The 20466-nt window shown below is 44.7% G+C and overlaps 1 protein-coding gene across 1 annotated transcript in view; it reads right to left on the bottom strand.

Moving 5' to 3' along the window:
• Positions 1-7258: 7258 nt before the first annotated feature.
• Positions 7259-20466, bottom strand: part of rnf43 (ring finger protein 43) — a 180964-nt gene continuing 167756 nt past the window's right edge. Inside the window, exons 6-9 of the mRNA XM_033046114.1 lie at positions 17686-17856; positions 16428-16530; positions 12786-14345; positions 7259-8877 (exon numbers count right to left, since the gene is read on the bottom strand). Coding sequence (XP_032902005.1) covers positions 8834-8877; positions 12786-14345; positions 16428-16530; positions 17686-17856 — 1878 coding nt within the window. The 3' untranslated portion in view covers positions 7259-8833. The remainder of the gene's footprint in view (positions 8878-12785; positions 14346-16427; positions 16531-17685; positions 17857-20466) is intronic.

Consider the following 20466-nt stretch of genomic DNA (forward strand, 5'->3'; position numbering starts at 1 on the left):
ACAGCAATGTGTTCCCCTGGGAGCAGTCAGAACACAGACATGCAGCTAATTTGACAGTTATTGTAAAATCGGGTGGCACACTGGTAGAGCAGCCGTGTCAAAGTGCCGGAGACCCGGGTTTGATCCTGATCTTGGGTGCTGTCTGGGTAGAGTTTGCATGTATTCCTTGTGACCACTTGGGTTTCCTTCAGGTGTACTGATTTCCTCCCATGTACCAAAGAGGTGTGGATTTGTAGGCACTCACGGGTATCTTTTGGCTTGGATAAAAGATAAAGCCAGTGGTTATTAGTGATCATTGTCTTGCCCAAGGTTAATAATTTGTGATATCCTGTAGGAAATTGATCAAATAAGCTAGGTGTATTTCATTAACATCTTTATATCCAGATGAGGATATTGTAACATTGTGAAGTTGAATGAGGCATTTTAGGCAGATTGATTTTGTTGTCTGGATGCTGCACCACACAAGACCATACCACAAATTCAATGTCCAATTTTGGCAAATGAGAGATGCCGGAAAAGTGTGAGATAATGGCCAATAGATTGTGACATGGTTTCAGGCAAAACATAACTTCCAGCAGTTCTAGAGATTGGGTATCAGTCAGTCCACTGGAAATGATTTGACTTTTGCAGCCAGAGGCATTTTCTCAAAATTAACAAGTCTTTAAACATTTCTCTGGTTTTCTGTTTCTTCAAGGGGCCGATATGGCTGGAATCATCCCTGGACTGAGCCCGACCAGAGAAATAAATCTCTCAGAACCCTCTAATTTCCATCTAAAACTTAAAACATATGAATGTTAACACAAAACTGTTAATACATTTCTCACAATGTTTTAAAGTATAAATCAAGAAGTGAGCTTTTTCCAGTTAGTATTGGTTTCAGAGAAAGAGAAAAGGCACACTTTGTTCCCCATTTATACTTATTCAGAATATGGGAGCTGGGATCGATACCATGCATGCAATTCAAGATTTTGCCTTTCAAAGATCCTACTGTTTTAAGGAAGGAAGCACGAAACATTGTTTTAACAGTGGGTAGTCAACTGAATTACAAAGCCACATACCGTTCCTGAACAAAAAAAAAGACAAAGTGCTGAAGTAACTCAGCAGGTCAGGTAGCATATTTGGAAAGCATGGGCAGGTGACGTTTTGGGTTGTGACCTATTTTGTAAACCAGCATATGCAGTTCCTTGTTTCTACTTATCCTGAACAACATTCACAAGGGACAATCCAACCTATTCCAGCAGTATCCTCAGGAGTGGGCAACTGACCATCTCCCCACCAGCTGCCCTAAATGCCATAGACAAGAGATTATCCAAATATTTTATACTACTTTAGTGAATGATTAGTCAAATTCAGACATTGCATACATGCTTTATAGTTTTGCAGGATGATTGGTCCAATGTGTGTTTTTCCCCCCTTACCATCCTATTCCTCCTCTGGGTTACAAGGGTTCACTGCATGGCAACGATTTGACAGTGATTTTGTCAGTTCACACTGGACGGATCTGTAGCCGAGTCTAGTTCAGTATCATAATTCAAAGTTATGTTCACAACTGATAGGAACAGAATTAGGCCATTCGGCCCATCAAGTCTACTCCACCATTCAATCATCGTTGATCTATCTTTCTCTCTTAACCCCATTCTCCTGCCTTCTCCCCATGACCCCTGACACCCATACTAATCAAGAATCTATCCATCTCTACCTTAATAATATCCATTGACTTGGCTTCTGTGGCAATGTATTCCACAGATTCTCCACCCTCTGATTAAAGAAATTCCTCCTCATCTCCTTCCTAAAGGAATGTCCTTTAATTCTGAGGCTATGACCTCTGGTCCGAGACTCTCCCACCAGTATAAACATCCTCTCCACATCCACTCCATCCAGGCCTTTCACTATTCGTGTTATATAATGCACTTTAAAGGGTCCCATTTAAATCATAGCACCTGGGCATGGCAGAGTAAGAAAGCAGTTTTGAGAATTGTTGAGGGTGCTGGAAACTATACTTAATGTTGATTCATTAACTTTCTGTTATGGATTAAATAAAGCAGTTTCAAATAAACTGAACAGAAAAGTCTAAAAGTGTTCATTAAAGACATAATATCATTTTCAAGTACAAGCTCACCTTGAGCCCACTTATGCAGGATAGTATTAAAACATTTCTAAGTATTGCCAGCAGACTAACTACCAAAGATATGATCTCATCCTCTGCTGTACCCACTGGCAAAAAGAGGACAGCCCAGTTACACAAAAAGGCAGCTCTTGAGCTGTGGAGACAGGTTCAGGGAACAAAGATTTGTTTAATTATTGCGAAGAATGTGCATGATTCATGTTTCACAAAGAATGAAGCGAGTGGACAAGTGCAAGTGAATAAAATGTTTTACCTTGAATAGGATGAGGGTCATGGTTTCAAACTCAGTAACGTTCCTGCTCTGGGCTGTTGACTCGAGGAAAGGCTGTCACCTGGTGAGCAGACAGCCATTGGGGCTTTTAAAAACAGGAGATGAAAGATTCCCACTGTCAGAGTGTGGGGTTAAATTTCAGGCAAGGTAAGGCTGAGGTTTCACATGCTTGGGATTTAGCAGTCTAAGTGCAGATTGTTGCATTAATCCAAAGATTTGAACAGACCTGTCATGTCTTTCACTCAATCTATAAACTATTCAATCCAAATGGAAAAGGCAAGCAATTTCCAGCCTAGAAAGGGATGGGGCCAGGGTAATGGGGAAACTTTCTTGTTCTGCTTTGAACTATGCGGGACCTTTAATTCCAGCTGAATTTATTTATTATTTTATCCTGAACATGTTGCCATCTGGAACACAGCAGCATTTCCTCAGTACTGCATTGGTATTTCCATCTGGAATGAAACTTGAATCCAGGAGTGGGAGTCCTATCAGTGATTTTGACAGGATCATTTGGTCAAAAAAATGTGCGTAAACTGCCGAGCCTTCATTTTCCCGTTAAATCGATTCCTGAAAATGTCAACACAACATGCCTGCCAGCCGGGACAGGTAGGCTTTGCAACTTGTAAGGTTTACCTTTCTCTGCAACTCTATACCTAAACCTCCATTATGCTGAGTATTTTCTTCCCTTAACACTTGTTGCTTGTATCACTCTCATATCAAATTACTATCCTTTAACCAGGAGTGCCTATCTATTAAGTGTTCAGTAACATGGCACAAACAAACTAATGGGCACTACAGTGCCCTCCATAATGTTTGAGACAAAGACCCATCATTTATTTATTTGCCTCTGTACTCCACAATTTGAGATTTGTATTAGAAAAAAATCACATGCAGTTAAAATGCACATTGTCAGATTTTAATAAAGGCCATTGTTAGACATTTTGGTTTCACCATGTATAAATTACAGCAGGGTTTATACATAGTCCCCCCATTGCAGGGCACCATAATGTTTGGGACACAGTAATATCATGTAAATGAAAGTAGTCATGTTTAGTATTTTGTTGCATATCCTTTGCATGCAATGACTGCTTGAAGTCTGCGATTCATGGACATCACCAGTCGCTGGGTGTCTTCTCTGGTGATGCTCTGCCAGGCCTGTATTGCAGCCATCTTTAGCTTATGCTTCTTTTGGGGGCTAGTCCCCTTCAGTTTTCCCTTCAGCATATAAATGGCATGCTCAATTGTGTTCAGATTGGGTGATTGACTTGGCCACTCAAGAATTGACCATTTTTTAGCTTTGAAAAACACCTTTGTTGCTTTAGCAGTATGTTTGGGATCATTGTCTTGCTGTGGAATGAACCACCGGCCAATTAGTTTTGAGGCATTTGTTTGAACTTGAGCAGATAGGATGTGCAAAATACACTTCAGAATTCATTATGCTACTACCATCAGCAGTTTTATCTACAATGAAGATAAATGAGCCAGTGCCTTCAGCAGCCATACATGCCCAGGCTATAACACCCACACAACCGTGTTTCACAGATGAGGTGTATGCTTTGGATCTTGGGCAGTTCCTTCTTGCCTCCATACTTTGCTCTTGCCATCACTCTGATATAAGTTAATCTTCGTCTCATCTGTCCACAAGACCTTTTTCCAGAACTGTGGTTGCTCTTTTAAGTACTTCTTGGCAAACTGTAACCCGGCCATCCTATTATTGCAGCTAACCAGTGGTTTGCATCTTGCAATGTAGCCTCTGTATTTCTGTTCATGAAGTCTTTCAAAACTCTTTAGATTCTGGAGTAGTTCCTGAGGATTGGCGGGTAGCAAACGTAACCCCACTTTTTAAGAAGGGAGGGAGAGAGAAAACGGGGAATTACAGACCAGTTAGTCTAACATCGGTAGTGGGGAAACTGCTAGAGTCAGTTATTAAAGATGGGATAGCAGCACATTTGGAAAGTGGTGAAATCATTGGACAAAGTCAGCATGGATTTACAAAAGGTAAATCATGTCTGACGAATCTTATAGAATTTTTCGAGGATGTAACTAGTAGCGTGGATAGGGGAGAACCAGTGGATGTGGTGTATCTGGACTTCCAGAAGGCTTTCGACAAGGTCCCACATAAGAGATTAGTTTACAAACTTAAAGCACACGGCATTGGGGGTTCAGTATTGATGTGGATAGAGAACTGGCTGGCAAACAGGAAGCAAAGAGTAGGAGTAAACGGGTCCTTTTCACAATGGCAGGCAGTGACTAGTGGGGTACCGCAAGGCTCAGTGCTGGGACCCCAGCTATTTACAATATATATTAATGATCTGGATGAGGAAATTGAAGGCAATATCTCCAAGTTTGCGGATGACACTAAGCTGGGGGGCAGTGTTAGCTGTGAGGAGGATGCTAGGAGACTGCAAGGTGACTTGGATAGGCTGGGTGAGTGGGCAAATGTTTGGCAGATGCAGTATAATGTGGATAAATGTGAGGTTATCCATTTTGGTGGCAAAAACAGGAAAGCAGACTATTGTCTAAATGGTGGCCGACTAGGAAAAGGGGAGATGCAGCGAGACCTGGGTGTCATGGTACACCAGTCATTGAAAGTGGGCATGCAGGTGCAGCAGGCAGTGAAGAAAGCAAATGGTATGTTAGCTTTCATAGCAAAAGGATTTGAGTATAGGAGCAGGGAGGTTCTACTGCAGTTGTACAGGGCCTTGGTGAGACCACACCTGGAGTATTGCGTACAGTTTTGGTCTCCAAATCTGAGGAAGGACATTATTGCCATAGAGGGAGTGCAGAGAAGGTTCACCAGACTGATTCCTGGGATGTCAGGACTGTCTTATGAAGAAAGACTGGATAGACTTGGTTTATACTCTCTAGAATTTAGGAGATTGAGAGGGGATCTTATAGAAACTTACAAAATTCTTAAGGGGTTGGACAGGCTAGATGCAGGAAGATTGCTCCCGATGTTGGGGAAGTCCAGGACAAGGGGTCACAGCTTAAGGATAAGGGGGAAATCCTTTAAAACCGAGATGAGAAGAACTTTTTTCACACAGAGAGTGGTGAATCTCTGGAACTCCCTGCCACAGAGGGTAGTCGAGGCCAGTTCATTGGCTATATTTAAGAGGGAGTTAGATGTGGCCCTTGTGGCTAAGGGGGTCAGAGGGTATGGAGAGAAGGCAGGTACGGGATACTGAGTTGGATGATCAGCCATGATCATATTGAATGGCGGTGCAGGCTCGAAGGGCCGAATGGCCTACTCCTGCACCTGATTTCTATGTTTCTATGTTTCTGCGTACAGTGGTCATTGACAAATCCACATCTGAAGAGTGTTTCTGATCTATCGGACAGGTGTTCGGGCGTTTTTCTTTATTGTAGAGAGAATTATTCTGTCATCAGCTGTGGAGGTCTTCCTTGGCCTGACAGTCATTTTGCGATTAGTAAGCTCACCAGTGCTCTCTTTCTTCTTAATAATGTTCCAAACAGTTGTTTTTGGTAAGCCAAAGGTTTGGCTGATGTCTCTAACAGTTTTAATCTTGTTTCTCAGTCTCATAATGGCTTCTTTGACTTTCATTGGCACAACTTTGGTCCTCATGTTGATAAACAGTAATAAAAGTTTCCAAAGGTGATGGAAAGACTGGAGGAAAGATTAGGTGCTGAGAGCTCTCTTATACCTGCATTAAGGAGGTAATTAAACACACCTGAGCAACTACAAACGCCTGTGAAGCCATGTGTCCCAGACATTATGGTGCTCTGAAATTTGGGGGGGGGGGGGGGGGGGGGGAGGAGGAGGAAACGGACGATGTATAAACACAGCTGTAATTTCTACATGTTGAAACCAAAATGTATAAAAATACCCTTTCATAAAATCTGACAATGTGCACTTTAATCACATGTGATTTTTATCTATTACAAATCTCAAATTGTGGAATACAAAGGCAAATAAATAAATTATGGATCTTTGTGCCAAACATTATGGAGGGCACTGTATCTGTTTTAGATTTTTAAACCAATTTAGTCATTTTATCTCCATAAGAGGTCTTTACAGTACCCAAAAAAGTCATGAGATGACTACAGTATCTGTGGCACTTGCAATGTTATAGTAATTCATGAGCACCCAAAGAGATGACAGGGAAATAAACATATGTGTAACCATGGATACAAGTAATATATCAGAACTAGATGTAGATCAAAAATGTGTAGGGAGTAATTTAGAAATCACCTATTACCTTTTTCTTTTCAGTGGTATTTCAAGTCTTTCTTCCTTATTATTGACATACCCTCGGGATGTCAGCTGTCTGCTCTTCAGAATTTCATTCAAATAATTTTATTGATCTGTTTCGGGTCACATGACAATAAAATACTCTTGACTGAACTTCATCATGGTTCACCATATGCAACTTGCAAGCATGGTAGAAATGGGACACTTCCCAAATGGATTATCTTGCCTCATCGTCTTGAAGGCTTGTTGTAGCATTACGATGGATCTGTGCAGCTATATCACCCAACAAACTCTGAAGTGATTAAAATTAACCAGTCCACAAAAAGCACCATTGAACCCAACATTACCGTGGAGCAAGTAGAGACAACAATGAAGGCAACTCAAGAGTCTCCACCAGAAACGTCGGCCAGCTTTTTGTGTCTATCTTCGGTTTAAACCAGCATCTGCAGTTCCTTCCAACACAAGCAGTTCCTTATACTTGTACACAATCTTAATAAATTGACCAGTGCCCTTAGTGCTGTAGCATCTATGTATCACTAAGTAATCTACACCCCATAGGGATGCGTTCCAATGATCACAGGACCCCCACACTGCACGGGCTATCATTTCAGGAATCTTGAAATTAGATAGAGTTATGACAAACCAAACACAATTCACCTTTGTAATTGAAAATAATTTATTGGAGCATAATCTGAATAGAGCCAGACCATCAGGTTAGTGACAGCACTGATCATTTATAAGGCACGTTACATTACACACCCTGGTAGAGGATAAATATATTAGTAAATAAATATATTAAGAACATATTATCATAATGCAATGACTTTCTATACAAATATAATACAACACTTTAGAAATATTTTTTTCTTAATACAAAGTACCCAAAATATACTGTGGGGCCCTTGTAAATACAAGGCCCTGCAAGGCTACATTTGTCTTTAAGTGCTTCTATCTGACAGTCAGGGTCTGGTCACAAGTGCTAAAAATCTGCCATGTGTTAGATTATTCTGGAAAACAAAGACCACCAGGAAGGAGTCCCTTGACAAAGGGCCTCCAATGGCTGTGGATACACACTTACTCTTGAAGTAGAAGGTTATTAACAAATGTCAAGCACCAATGTCATGAAGCGATGCTTCTGTAGATTAATGTCCTGGTTCAAATATTCAAAACTTTGAAATAACTTGGTCTTTGTTTTGTAGCTGCACAGTTACATTGGACCTGCCCCTCATTCTGCCAGTTGAACCCATTATCATGTCCTGCTTGTCTACACATAACTCTCCTTCCGTTTCCCACCCGCTACACGACTTTTCCATGCCTGCTCTCACCTCATGTCCCCCGTTACAGGGCTTCTCCATGCCAGTCTCCACCACACACCTCCTGTTATAGACAGCTCCTCCATGCATGTCCCAACCTCATAGCCCCTGCTTCAGAGCATCTCCGTGGCTGTTCCCATCTCATATCCCCAGCTTGATGACTTCTCCATGGATATCCCCCCCTCATACACCCAGCTACATGGCTTCTCCATGCCTGTCCTAACCTCTTACCCACAGCTACATGACTTCTCCATGCCTGTCCCAACTCGTGTCCCAGTTATACAACTGTTCCCACCTCACGTCTCCAGCTACACAGCCTCTCCACACCTGTCCCAGCCTCTTGCTCCCAGCTACGCAGCATCTCCGTGAATGTCCCCGCATCATACCCCCAGCTACAAGGCTTATTCCAACGTATTTCCATGTTCATCCATCAGCTAAACAGCTTCGCCATAAGGGATATTACCCATATCTGCACGCTATACAATTTCCTCATGCAAACCCTTGCACTCATCCTCCCCATATGCATCAGATCTCACTTCGCCAACGCCACACATTTCCATCTTCTTCTTGCTGGCTGCACCACACTATTGCGCCACAATCCCAGTCTCCTCCGTCCTGCCACCCGCCTTCTCTACACTCCCCCTCCCTCATCTGCCTGGTGTAGGACGTCTGCATACCTGTCCCACCGTCATCCTGCCGCAACCCAGTTTCTCCACGCCTGCCCTCTCTCATCCGCCTACACAGCTTCTTCACACCTGTCCATCCCTCATCCACTAGCTACACAGCTCCGCCAGGCATGTCCCACTCTCATCCGCAGCTGCACGGCCACTCCAGGTGCCCCTCATCTTGCCAGCTTCACGGTCTTGTCAGATCTGCCTCTTGTCCTGCCTGCCACGGCTTCCTTTGTACGTCAATTACACGGCTTCCTCACAAATCTCTTCCACGTTTGATTTGGTACCTGGTTGGAATGGTAAAAAAAATAACATAATCAGATGTTTAGAAAAACCTTTAGTACATTGCAGGTGATGTAGTTAAGGAATGAGTCAAGACAACAAATGAAATGTGGGTGAGCTACGGTACCAGAGAGGAGGAGAAACGTCCTTAGAGAAGCTAATTTAACGCCATTGGTATTGGTTGCAGTTTTCTCACAAGTAGCTCAGCGGGTCAGATAGCATCTCTGGAGAACATGGATGGGCAGCGTTTTGGGTTGGGATCGTTCTGCAGAGTGGGAGGGGGGGGGGGGGGTTGTGAGAAAGGTAGGTGGGGGCAAAATAAATCCTGGAAAATTATAGATGGATTCAGGTGGGAGGGGTTGGATTGGCAGATGGTTGGACATAGTCCAGAGTTCATAAGACAAAAAAAGTGTGAGATTATGATAGAAGTGGTGGGAAGTGGGAAGTCGGGAAGGAATATAGTGGAAGGGGAAAGGGAGAAACAGGTGCACATTCAAGTGAGGCACAGGGAAGATAGGGGGGGAAAGCTAAATGGGGGGGCGGGGAAGTGAGGGGGGAAAGGGGAGGGGTTGTTTGTGGGTTAGTTACCTAAAATTGGTAAATGGAGGAGCCCAGGACAGAAAGGTCAGCATGGGAATGGGATGGGAAGTTAAAATGGTGAGCAACCAAGAGCACCAATAGGTTTTGGCGAACTGAGCGCAAGTGTTCAGCAAAAATATATCCAAGTCTACAATTGGTCTCACCCATGTAAAGGAGGCCACATGAGGAGCATTGAATGCAGTAGATGAGGTTAGGGGAGGTGCACATGAACCTCTGTCTCACCTGGAAGGCCCTGGACTGACATGAGGGAGGTGGTATGGTGACATCAGCTGCCTAAACTCCTTACACAAAGCATTCTAATCACCAGAAAGATCTGCTCTAAACCCGAAGGTCTCTTCCAATTCTACTCTCTTGTATGTTAAAATGTTTCCATGGCTCCTACCATTGGGCACCCTGCCTTCAATTGATGAGGCTCAATGATATTGTTGGATATTGCCTGGTTTGTAATAATGAATTCACCACCTGTTTCAGGTGTTGTTAACCAAACCTCAGCCTTCTCACAATCTTGCTTCAGAAAAAGTTGGAGTAACTCAGCAGGACAGGCAGCATCTCTGGAGAGAAGGAATGGGCGACGTTTCAGGTCGCGACCCTTATTCAGACTGAAGATCTCGACCCAAAACATCACGCATTTCTTCTCTCCAGAGAGGCCGCCTGTCTCGCTGAGTTACTCCAGCATTTTGTGTCTATCTTTGGATGGCAAGGGTAATGGATAGGAAGTGTTTTGTGAACTATGGGCCGAGTGCGGTCAAATGGAACTAACCCAATATGCCAACTTGGTCAGCATTGTCAAGGTGGGGTGAAGGGCCTCTTTCCATGCTGTACAGCTACGTGACCCAAATCCCCCCGCATGGTGCTGGGGCAAGGGAGATTTCTGATTGAAAACGAGCTAATCACTGACGCAAAGATTTGGGGAAGGACAGAAACAAGGATAGCATCGTGAACCACATACAGCTGCTTTGAGTTCGAAACGAAATAGAAGAGTTAGAGTGCTCACCAATTTGTTTTCTAGACGTGCGGCAAATAGTTATGTGGTGTCCTGTTATGTCCTTTGGGTCATATTACATGGAACTGAGTGAAATAAGTGTTAAAGGAAAGGCAGTCTCAGCTTAATGAATAACTAACAGTTCTCAACCCACGAGAACATCCAGAATGGGTCTACAATTTGTAACACAGATATAACCTGCCACTGTGCTGTAACCCTAGGTTAATGCTGATTTCAAAAGAAGCACACTGACTAAAAATGTGCAATCTGGAAACTGGAGGGCAAAGTGCAACGTGTCTGCACACTCCTACAGTATGTCCAGGCTTATGTTGGGACAAGGCTATGTGCCTGTGATAGCAAGGTCCTCAGGGATTAATAAACACACAAGTTAATCATTTGCACCATGTCAGTGTTTACCTGTGGGCAGTGTCAGTGGCCCTAACACACCTTTGGAACCAGGGCATTCTCTGCACCCCCCCCCCCCTTCCTCAAAAGCACCCTTCCCCCATTTAAAGCAACTAACTGCAGTACAGCCTCGGGTGACAGATGTCTCTCATTGCTTCCCGCAAGTGGACTTTCATCACGTGTAATGCAGACATTAAGTTATGGAGGACAGTAGTGTCTGACCACACGTGCACACACATGGATATTCTAAAGCACTATACCTAATGAAATACTTTTGATGTCTGATCACTGATTGAGCATAGGAAGGTGAAATGCAAGCAGTGGAGCTAAATTACATAGAAACATAGAAAATAGGTGCAGGAGGAGGCCATTTGGCCCTTCGAGCCTGCACCGCCATTCATTGTGATCATGGTTGATCATGCACAATCAGTAACCTGTGCCTGCCTTCTCCCCATATCCCTTGATTCTGCTCGCCCCTAGAGCTCTATCTAACTCTCTTTTAAATTCATCCAGGGAATTGGCCTCTACTGCCTTTTGTGGCGGAGAATTCCACAAATTCACATTTGACCTGCTAACTTGCATGTCTTTGGGATGTGGGAGGACACTGGTTCACCTGGAGGAAACCAATGTGATCATAGAGAGACCATTCAAACACCACACAGACAGCACCTTATGTCAGGGTTGATCCCGGGTCTCTGGCGTGTGAGACATCAGCTCCATCAGCTGCCCCACTGTGCCGTCCTTTAGTTACAACATAAGGACTTTTATGCATTTCATGTACAACTTGATGAGCGCACAATTAAGCAAGACCCTTAACAGCATTGATGTACAGAGTGATCTTGGGGTCTCAGTCCATAGCATGGGAAATGTATCAATCTGCATCTCAAACTAATTTCACGCAGAGCTCCCATACCAACAGACAATGGTGACTGATCTGAATGGGCAGTAAATTATTCACTGGATTGCAGGCATAATATGACAGGTATCAAGGGTTATGGGGAGAAGGCAGGGAAATGGGTTTCGGAGGCAGAGATCAGCCATGATTGAATGGCGGAGATTGAATGGCCGAATGGCCTAATTCTTCTCCTATAACTTGTGAATATTGGCAGCAGCAGATGGTCATAAAGTGATTGTTCCACTGGATCATGAATTGGAAAAGACTAATTCTCACTTATTACACTTGGACAGGTGTTTAGTTTCGAAACACTCCAATCTCATGCAGCTTGGTTGCTCATCCCTCAGGCTCCTCGCTTTAATAAAACTCATACCCCATCAACTTTGAAAGGGAAAGAGCCTAATTACACAAGGCTGAATTCCCCTCATCCACGTCGAATGTATCGCCAATCACTGATGACAGCAGCATCAGACAGTATCCGAAGCTCAAGCAAGAAATCCCCAATAACATCCTGAAGCCACGGTCTCCGGTAGGAAAGTGCCGATTCGGGCACTCCTAGCCGCAGAGTGTGTTTGATTGTCCCGACGTCGGAGGTTTGATCATCCCGACGAGAGGGCCTGTACATTGGGGTGTCTGTAGTGGAGACTACGGAGGGTTATGGCCATGACCACGGGTGAACAAAGGACGAGGACTGACTGAATTTTATTGCCTTCCACCACAGGGAAGAATGCTGTGGTGGATGTTTGTGTTAAATTCTATTGTGTATTGTGTGTTCTTTTTTTAAGTGTATCGCTGCTGGCAAATTCATTTCACTGCACCTTCGGGTGCATGTGACGAATAAATCTGACTTTGACTTCCTTATGGCATTTTCCTTCAGACTGTAACCCTCTGGTCTGAACTCACTGACTTTCCCCCGAGAGAAAAATGTTGCACTATCTAGGTCAATACTCTTCTCAGATGGCCTCCAGCAACACTTGAAACATGTTTAAAATGTCTTATGCTGCAGAAATATTTCCAACTTTCCTACACACCTGGATTGCTGGGGAATGCCTGGCAGTAGAAGGACTTGTCTTGAACTGGTTCTCGGTCACAGTGTCTTTCACCACAGCCGTCTTGGAAGGGGTGGCCTTGATCCCCATTGCTCACATGCTGCTCCCCGGGTAGCATGGATTCGGACCCGACCTGGGGCAGTGGTTGCTGACAGTGGGGGTTGCGACAGTCGCAGAACGGGAAAGGCCACTCACTGGCAGCTCCGCTGCTGAGGACTAAAGGGACCGGCACTGATGGCTGAATGTTAGGAGGGTGGCACTGGTTCCCAGGGTTGTCGTAGTGAATGTGAACCCTGCAGTCCTCCATGGCATCACAGTCCTGATGGAAGTAAACCACGGCAGGATCCATCTGGGAATTACTCTTCCTCTTCCTCCTCTTGCTGCCCCGATTGGACTTTGTTTCTGAAGGCACTGGTTTGGCTTTGGCGCACGCTGCTTTGCTCTTGTCCGTCTCCGCGTCGCCCTTTTGCAGCGAGGTCTCGGGAAGACAGAGCCCAGGGGGAAGCAACAGGCGCCGCTCCAAGCAGGAACACTGAGTGGGGGTGTACTGGGATTGGCAGGCGAACTCCACCTGATGCTGGCAGTGCTGAGAGTCGCCCATGTAGTTGTCTAGCGGCTCGCCGTCCTGCCTCTGTGATGCGCTCCTGCAATGCTCATCTTTGGGGCTCGGGTGAGCGTCGGTGTAATGATGGTGCCGGTGGTGGTGGTAGTGGGTGTGGCTAAGCACACAGTCATCCTGAGGACCGCCGGCTGAGTCCAAGGACCTGGGCCTCTGCTCTTCAAACGACAAAGACTTGATGCTCTCCTCACTTGTCCCACAGTACACGAGCGGATCGTACTCGCTGCTTAGAGAGCTGCGGAAAGTCGAGTGGCTTCCATAAATACAACGGTTACTGATGTCCGTGCAGTCCAGCGTGGAGTCGCTGGAGGAGCAGTGGCAGGGACCCGAGCTGGAGTCACTACCTGGGCTATCTGCCAGGTATCCGCTGCGCACCGAGCAGTTGATGCCAAAACTGTCCCCCGAGAGGCTGCAGTTGTCATGGTTGCTGGTGAGCTGCGAGCGCAGCGGTGCACAGTTCGGTTTTAAATTATGCGACGACAGAGGCACGCTGCATGCAGCAAGCTGCTGCTGCTGCCGACAGGGAGGCTTGTGCAGGAAGAGTCCGTGGTGAGGTTTATCAGGCCAGGGCGGGCCTTTCCGCACGGCGAAGGGTCTGTGGTGCCTGTAGGAGACGCCCTGCCCCTCACTGTGGTGATAGTTGCACCTGTGTAGCGCCGGAGGCTGCCGGGGTCTTGCCGCCACATATCGCACGGTGTTAAACCCCATGGGGTAGACCTCCGGTGTTACAAAGTGATGACCAGAGGGCATCCCTTGAGTTCTGGGGTTGTTCAGGTGAGGTGCTCTGGAAGGGATGGCAGTGTTGGGTCGGTGAAGATGGGTGTGTCCAGGGTAACGGCGGAACAGGTGGATTCGCTGGTTCAGTTGAGCAGCCGGTGCAGCTCGCTCAGGAACTTCCTGTTGTGCAACTGTTGAGCTTCCTTCTGTAAACAATTGAATCATGCCACATTAGTGTCTGAAAACACTCTAAATTCCCATGACTTTCAAACATGTTCCCAATTCCCAAAGGCTTTTACATCTTTAAGGGCCTGTCCCACAAGGCGAGTTCATCCAAGAGCTCTCCCGAGTTTAAAAAGAAAATCAAACTTGTGGTAAGTACGTAGAATGTACGTTGCGGGTACGTCGGAGCTCGTGGATGTCTCGTAGCGGCTCGTAATGCTAACGGCGGGTACTCGGGAAACGCGGAAACTCAAAGTTTTTTCAACAGTGTGAAAAAATTTCCAAGAGTAAAAAAATACTCGTGATGAGTATTGTGTACAGTTTTGGTCTCCAAATCTGAGGAAGGACATTATTGCCATAGAGGGAGTGCAGAGAAGGTTCACCAGACTGATTCCTGGGATGTCAGGACTGTCTTATGAAGAAAGACTGGATAGACTTGGTTTATACTCTCTAGAATTTAGGAGATTGAGAGGCGGATCTTATAGAAACTTACAAAATTCTTAAGGGGTTGGACAGGCTAGATGCAGGAAGATTGCTCCCGATGTTGGGGAAGTCCAGGACAAGGGGTCACAGCTTAAGGATAAGGGGGAAATCCTTTAAAACCGAGATGAGAAGAACTTTTTTCACACAGAGAGTGGTGAATCTCTGGAACTCTCTGCCACAGAGGGTAGTCGAGGCCAGTTCATTGGCTATATTTAAGAGGGAGTTAGATGTGGCCTTTGTGGCTAAGGGGATCAGAGGGTATGGAGAGAAGGCAGGTACGGGATACTGAGTTGGATGATCAGCCATGATCATATTGAATGGCGGTGCAGGCTCGAAGGGCCGAATGGCCTACTCCTGCACCTAATTTCTATGTTTCTATGTTTCTATGAGGTGCCACGAGTGATTTTTTTTAAAACTCGGGTGAGCTCTTGGGTGAACTCGCATCGTGGGACAGGCCCTTTACAGTTACAGATTAGTTTATTGTCAGGTGTACAGAGGTACAGTAAAAAGCTTTTGTTGCGTGCTATCCAGTCAGTGGAAAGACAATACATGATTACAACTGAGCCATTGTGCAGATGTGGGAATAAAGTTTAGTGCATGGTCAAACCAGCCAAATGCGATCGAAGATAGTCCGAGGGTCACCAACGAGGTAGTTCAGGACTGCTCTCTGGTTGTGGTAGGAGCAGAGAGCAAATAGGCCTTGAATCACTACAGATCATTGAGTGAAACTCTTAACTGGCAGGCAGTTTTTGCTTCTCCCTGGAAAAACAAACGTATCATGGAACACCTTCAGGTTGTGCAAGTAGATGCTTGATTTGGCATCTTTACAATTGTGTGGGATGCAATCACAATTGACGGCCTGGGATAAAAGCAAAAAATGCTGAAAAACACTCAGCAGGTCAGTCAGCATCTGTGGAAAGAGAAACTGAATTAAAATTTCAGTCAAATGCCCTTCAAGCTATTTCAGGGGTTTGATCTGAAACGCTAACTGTTTCTTTTTCCACAGATGCTGTTTAACCTGTTGAGTATTTCCAGCATTTTCTGTTTTTATTTCAGATTTCCAGCATCTGCATTTTTTTTTTTGATTTTCACTCAATGCCCATAAGTTATTCAGATTTATTCATTTGTAATGTAAATGGGAAGGTGGCGGCTACAGGTGTTGCTGATTATGAATTTTCTACAATTCCATTCAAAAGTGGGTTACATTTTGACCGTGACAGCAGCAGAATTGCACACAGGAAAAAAATTATTTGGTTTGTTCAAAAATCATCTCAATGACTTATTATAACAAATCCAGTCTGGTGATAGGGAGTTCCCAAGTGGGAATGACATTCACTGCCTGAGTGTAGCTCAGAATAAAATAATCTCCCTGGAGAGAGGGAGTTTAACAGCTCCTGTAATCTGGGAGTCATGCCCGCTAGGGGTCACTGCCTTCAGGGAGATACACACTGCTTCATTAAGGTACAATCCACATGCTATTTATTTTTAAACCAGGAATTACTGTAGCATTTAACAGAATAAAATTAAACTCAGATTTACGTCTCCCTTCACCAGCTGAACCTGAACTTCAAACGCTAAATTACCAATGATGTTGTACATGCAGAGTGGGCAAGTACGATGTTGAAGAAGCCAGGGATCCACACATTCCTTGTGAAACTCGTGGAAACAAGATATTATCCGGAGATCCTACAATGACAAACCAGTCATAACACTTCAGTGAACTGACTTATTGTAAATGGTACAAAACAAGCAGGAAAAACAATTGGACAAACCACAAGGAAGGCTCCAGGATGGTTGGGCACTGAGTATTTTTACTTCATGCAACCGGTGGAAACTTAATCAGAAAAATGGGATGTCCAAGGATTTACTGAAGGTTCAATCCAGCCTGGCAGAAGAGATCGAGATCTCCTTTTCTGAGGGTGAACTGGGTAACACAGCAAAAAACACTGCCCTTCCACCAGAATCCAACAATCTGGGCACTCTGCACAGTCTCAGCCATGAACTCGGCGTCTAGGCTGAACAGATGCATTAAAACAAGGATCCGAAATGATCTGGGGTGTGTCGATGAAACCACCATAACCTTTCACAAGCAAGGGTGGCACAGCTGGTAGATCTGCTGCCTCACAATGCCAGAGACCCTGACTTTGGGTGCTGTCTCTGTGGAGTTTGCACATTCTCCCTGACCACGTAGGTTTCTTCCAGTTGGTCCGGTCTCCTCCAACATTCTAAACGCGTGCGGGGGTTTGTCGATTAATTGGCCTTTGTAAATTGCCCCTAGTGTGTAGGGAGTGGGATTACATAGAACTAGTATGAATTAGGGGCATCATAGTGACATAGTGCAACGGCAAAAGGAAATTAGTCCCATCTGCCCGCCTTTGATCCATACCCCTCGAAATCTATCTGATCCTTACTTGATGAATGGTCGATGGGCACTTGGTGGGGCGACGAGCCTGTTTCCATGCTGCATCTCTAAACATGTAAACTAAGGTTATCTTTTACCTCTCCTGCAACAGGTTACAAGGACGATCAAGGAAACTCATTAAGGAATTTGTTGGAAGGAACGGCTGCTGCTGGTTTAAACCAAAATTTGACACAAAAAGCTGGAGCAAATCAGCGGGACAGGCAGCATCTCTGGAAGATGGAATGGGTGACATTTTGGGTCGAGACCCTTCTTCAGAAGAAGGGTCATCAGAAGAAGGGTCTCGACCGGAAACGTCACCCATTCCTTCTCTCCAGGGATGCTGCCTGTCCCGCTGAGCTACTTCACCTTTTTGTGCCTATCTTGACTCATTAAGGAAATTCAATATGGAAACCCATCAACCTGGTGCTATCTCCTCTCACCTGCCCATTGGCAAACTCCTCCAGACAGATGGCACACACGGGCTCTGACATGCTGCTGCCCTGGGAATCCAGGCTGCTCTGCCGTTCGTGCTCCTGGGGGCGGCACCGTGACCGGTAGCGACGGGTGGCCAGTCGGCTGATTGCATTGATCGTCTGTTGCTGCAAGGAATTCTGAGAAGAAAGACGGCTGCTTAGCGTGAGTGTGAAAAGCACCACAGGAGTTATTAACACTTACACTGTCTGTCGCAGGCAGCTACTGCAAATTGCAAAGGCATACAACAGTAAATGAAATTTTAAATTAAAAAAGCTACAGATGGCAAAAGTCTAAATAAAATGGCCAAAAGCAGGAAACACTCAGCATGCCAATGGGATTTGTCGAAAAACAGTAAACAATTCTCATTTTCAGACTCTTCATCAGACAGAATGAAAAATTAGTTCTCACACTAAGCAACAACTTCTTCAATATTCACTTTCAGTGGATCACAGACGCTGCTATGGTAAACTGCATGGGTCTAAACACAGCCTATTATTTTATGGGATATATGGATCAGCTCTTATTTCACTCCTACTCTGCAGTCCACCCCATCTTTCACAGGTACATTGGCTACTAAACTAAACTAAACTCAAATAAATCATTATTTTGCACTTCTCATGGTTAACCTCTGGCTCTTGCCTTTCAATTTCTGCATCTCTCCATCTCCATCAGAGGGGTAGGTTAGTAACAAACATTTAATGCAAGCCCTGAGATTCCAACAGCTATATTGACAGTACCACCTCTCACCTTGCCTCCATTAAGGGCTCTATTCCATTCTCCCAGTTCCACTGTCTCCATTGTATCCGATTCAGTCCGTTCAGCTGCTACTGAGATGTCGTCTGTCTTGAACTGCGGCATCGACTCCACCATAATGGTCAGCAACTCAATTCCTCACACACGCTGCTCTTTCAGTTGCCTGTGCTTTCAGTTGCCTGAACTATGATTCCCCCTTCACTACCACTTTGACCTATCTGTCTGTGCCTCCGAGGCCCCATGTATGCTTGAGGGATAGCACCTCATCTTCTATCTGAGCACCTTGCAACCTTCCAGATCAAATACTGAATCCATCAAACATATGCAGTCTACTCTCTCTGTATCAGAACGAGTTTGTTCTGTGGATGGTTATCCAGCTGTAATATTTACATTGTTTTCTCTTCCTTCATTTCTTGACCTGCATGTCTCAGCTTTTACATGCTGCTTTGTAATGTGTAACTATCCCCTCATTAGCTTATCAAGCAGATGGTTTCATCCACATCTCACCACCACCACGATCCTGGCCTCAACCTACCAGATGTTCCCTTCCCCCCTATGCCCCTCCCCACCCACTCTGCAACTTAAAGCCAATTTATTTTTTCCCCCCAGCTGTGATGAAGTGTTTTCCACATTAAACGTTAACGGTTTCTCCTTCACCGGCCGATCCCACCTAACCTGCGGAGCACCTTCAGCATTTTCTGGTTACATTTAGACAATTTATATTTATGTCTTCAATATAGAAAAATGACAAGACATTTCTGAGAAGTGTAATCAGATCATTTTGGAATCACTATTACTGTCAAATCTAGAAGGTAGGTGATAATTAAAACATTAGCCTGATGTCATCATGGAATGAGAATTGCTCTCAATCACAATGCCTTCCCAATACTGCTGATCTCAGATGAGTTACAGTCATACAATATGGAAACAGGCCCTTTGGCCCAACTTGTCCATGCTGACCAAGATGCTCATCTTCGATTATCCCATTGGCCTGCATTTGACCCATTTCCTTCAATATCTTTCCTGTCCAAATATCCCTGAGGTTACTTGTATTCACTCAGTTCCTTTACCACATTGTGGAAGAGGAGATTAAGTGAAAAACATGACAAAGCTTCATTCTTAACAGCATAAATCAGCAAGTTTTGACCATGATCTTGATCTTTTTATCTCTATAACATATTATCTCTATAGCTCTTTAACTCACTATGTTCTCTGTGCCAATTCCTGAATTGGGTAGTTCAAAGCTTGTCGAGAAAGGGTTTAACAATGACAACTTTTAATTATATGGCACCAAAGTAGTAAAATGTTATGAAGCACCATACAGGAGCACTTAATAAATACCTACGGAGATATTAGAAGAGGTTACCGAAGGTGTGGTTAAAGATTCAGGTTTAGGCAGTACGTTTATAGATGGCTATTGCAAGTTCAGAACATAAGACAGAGACAGAAAAAAACCCAAGGCTGCCAATAATACAATGATTACAGTCAGGGGACATGCAAGGGCCAGATTTAGTGGCATTTGGCCTTAGCCAGTTTAAAATTGATTCCAAGATGTAAATACTGCCTGACGCACTCAAATGCCAGCTAGTTTTCTGGATGCTAGACATAAAATGCTGGTGTAACTCAGTGGGACAGGCAACATCTCTGGAGAGAAGGAATGGATGACATTTTGGGTCGAGACCCTTCTTCAGACTTCAACAACGACTTCAGCAGGGTGTTGCTGAACCTTCGGAGAGAGGAAAGCTCCTTCAAAGTTGGTATACCTTGAGGAGATTTCACAGTGGAGCAGACAAAATGTTCTCCAGAGATGCTGCCTATCCCGCTAAGTTACTGCAGCATTTTGTGTCTATCTGCAGTAGTTTTCAGGATGCTTGTGGTTACTGTTACACTCCACACATTCTTATAGCCCTGTCCCACGGTACGAGTTCATTCCAAGCGCTCTCCTGAGTGTAACAAAAAATTAAACTTGTGGTAAGCACGGAGAATGAACGTAG

Source organism: Amblyraja radiata, chromosome 28 (genome assembly GCF_010909765.2).
Source record: "Amblyraja radiata isolate CabotCenter1 chromosome 28, sAmbRad1.1.pri, whole genome shotgun sequence".
Classification (NCBI taxonomy): Eukaryota; Metazoa; Chordata; class Chondrichthyes; order Rajiformes; family Rajidae; genus Amblyraja; species Amblyraja radiata.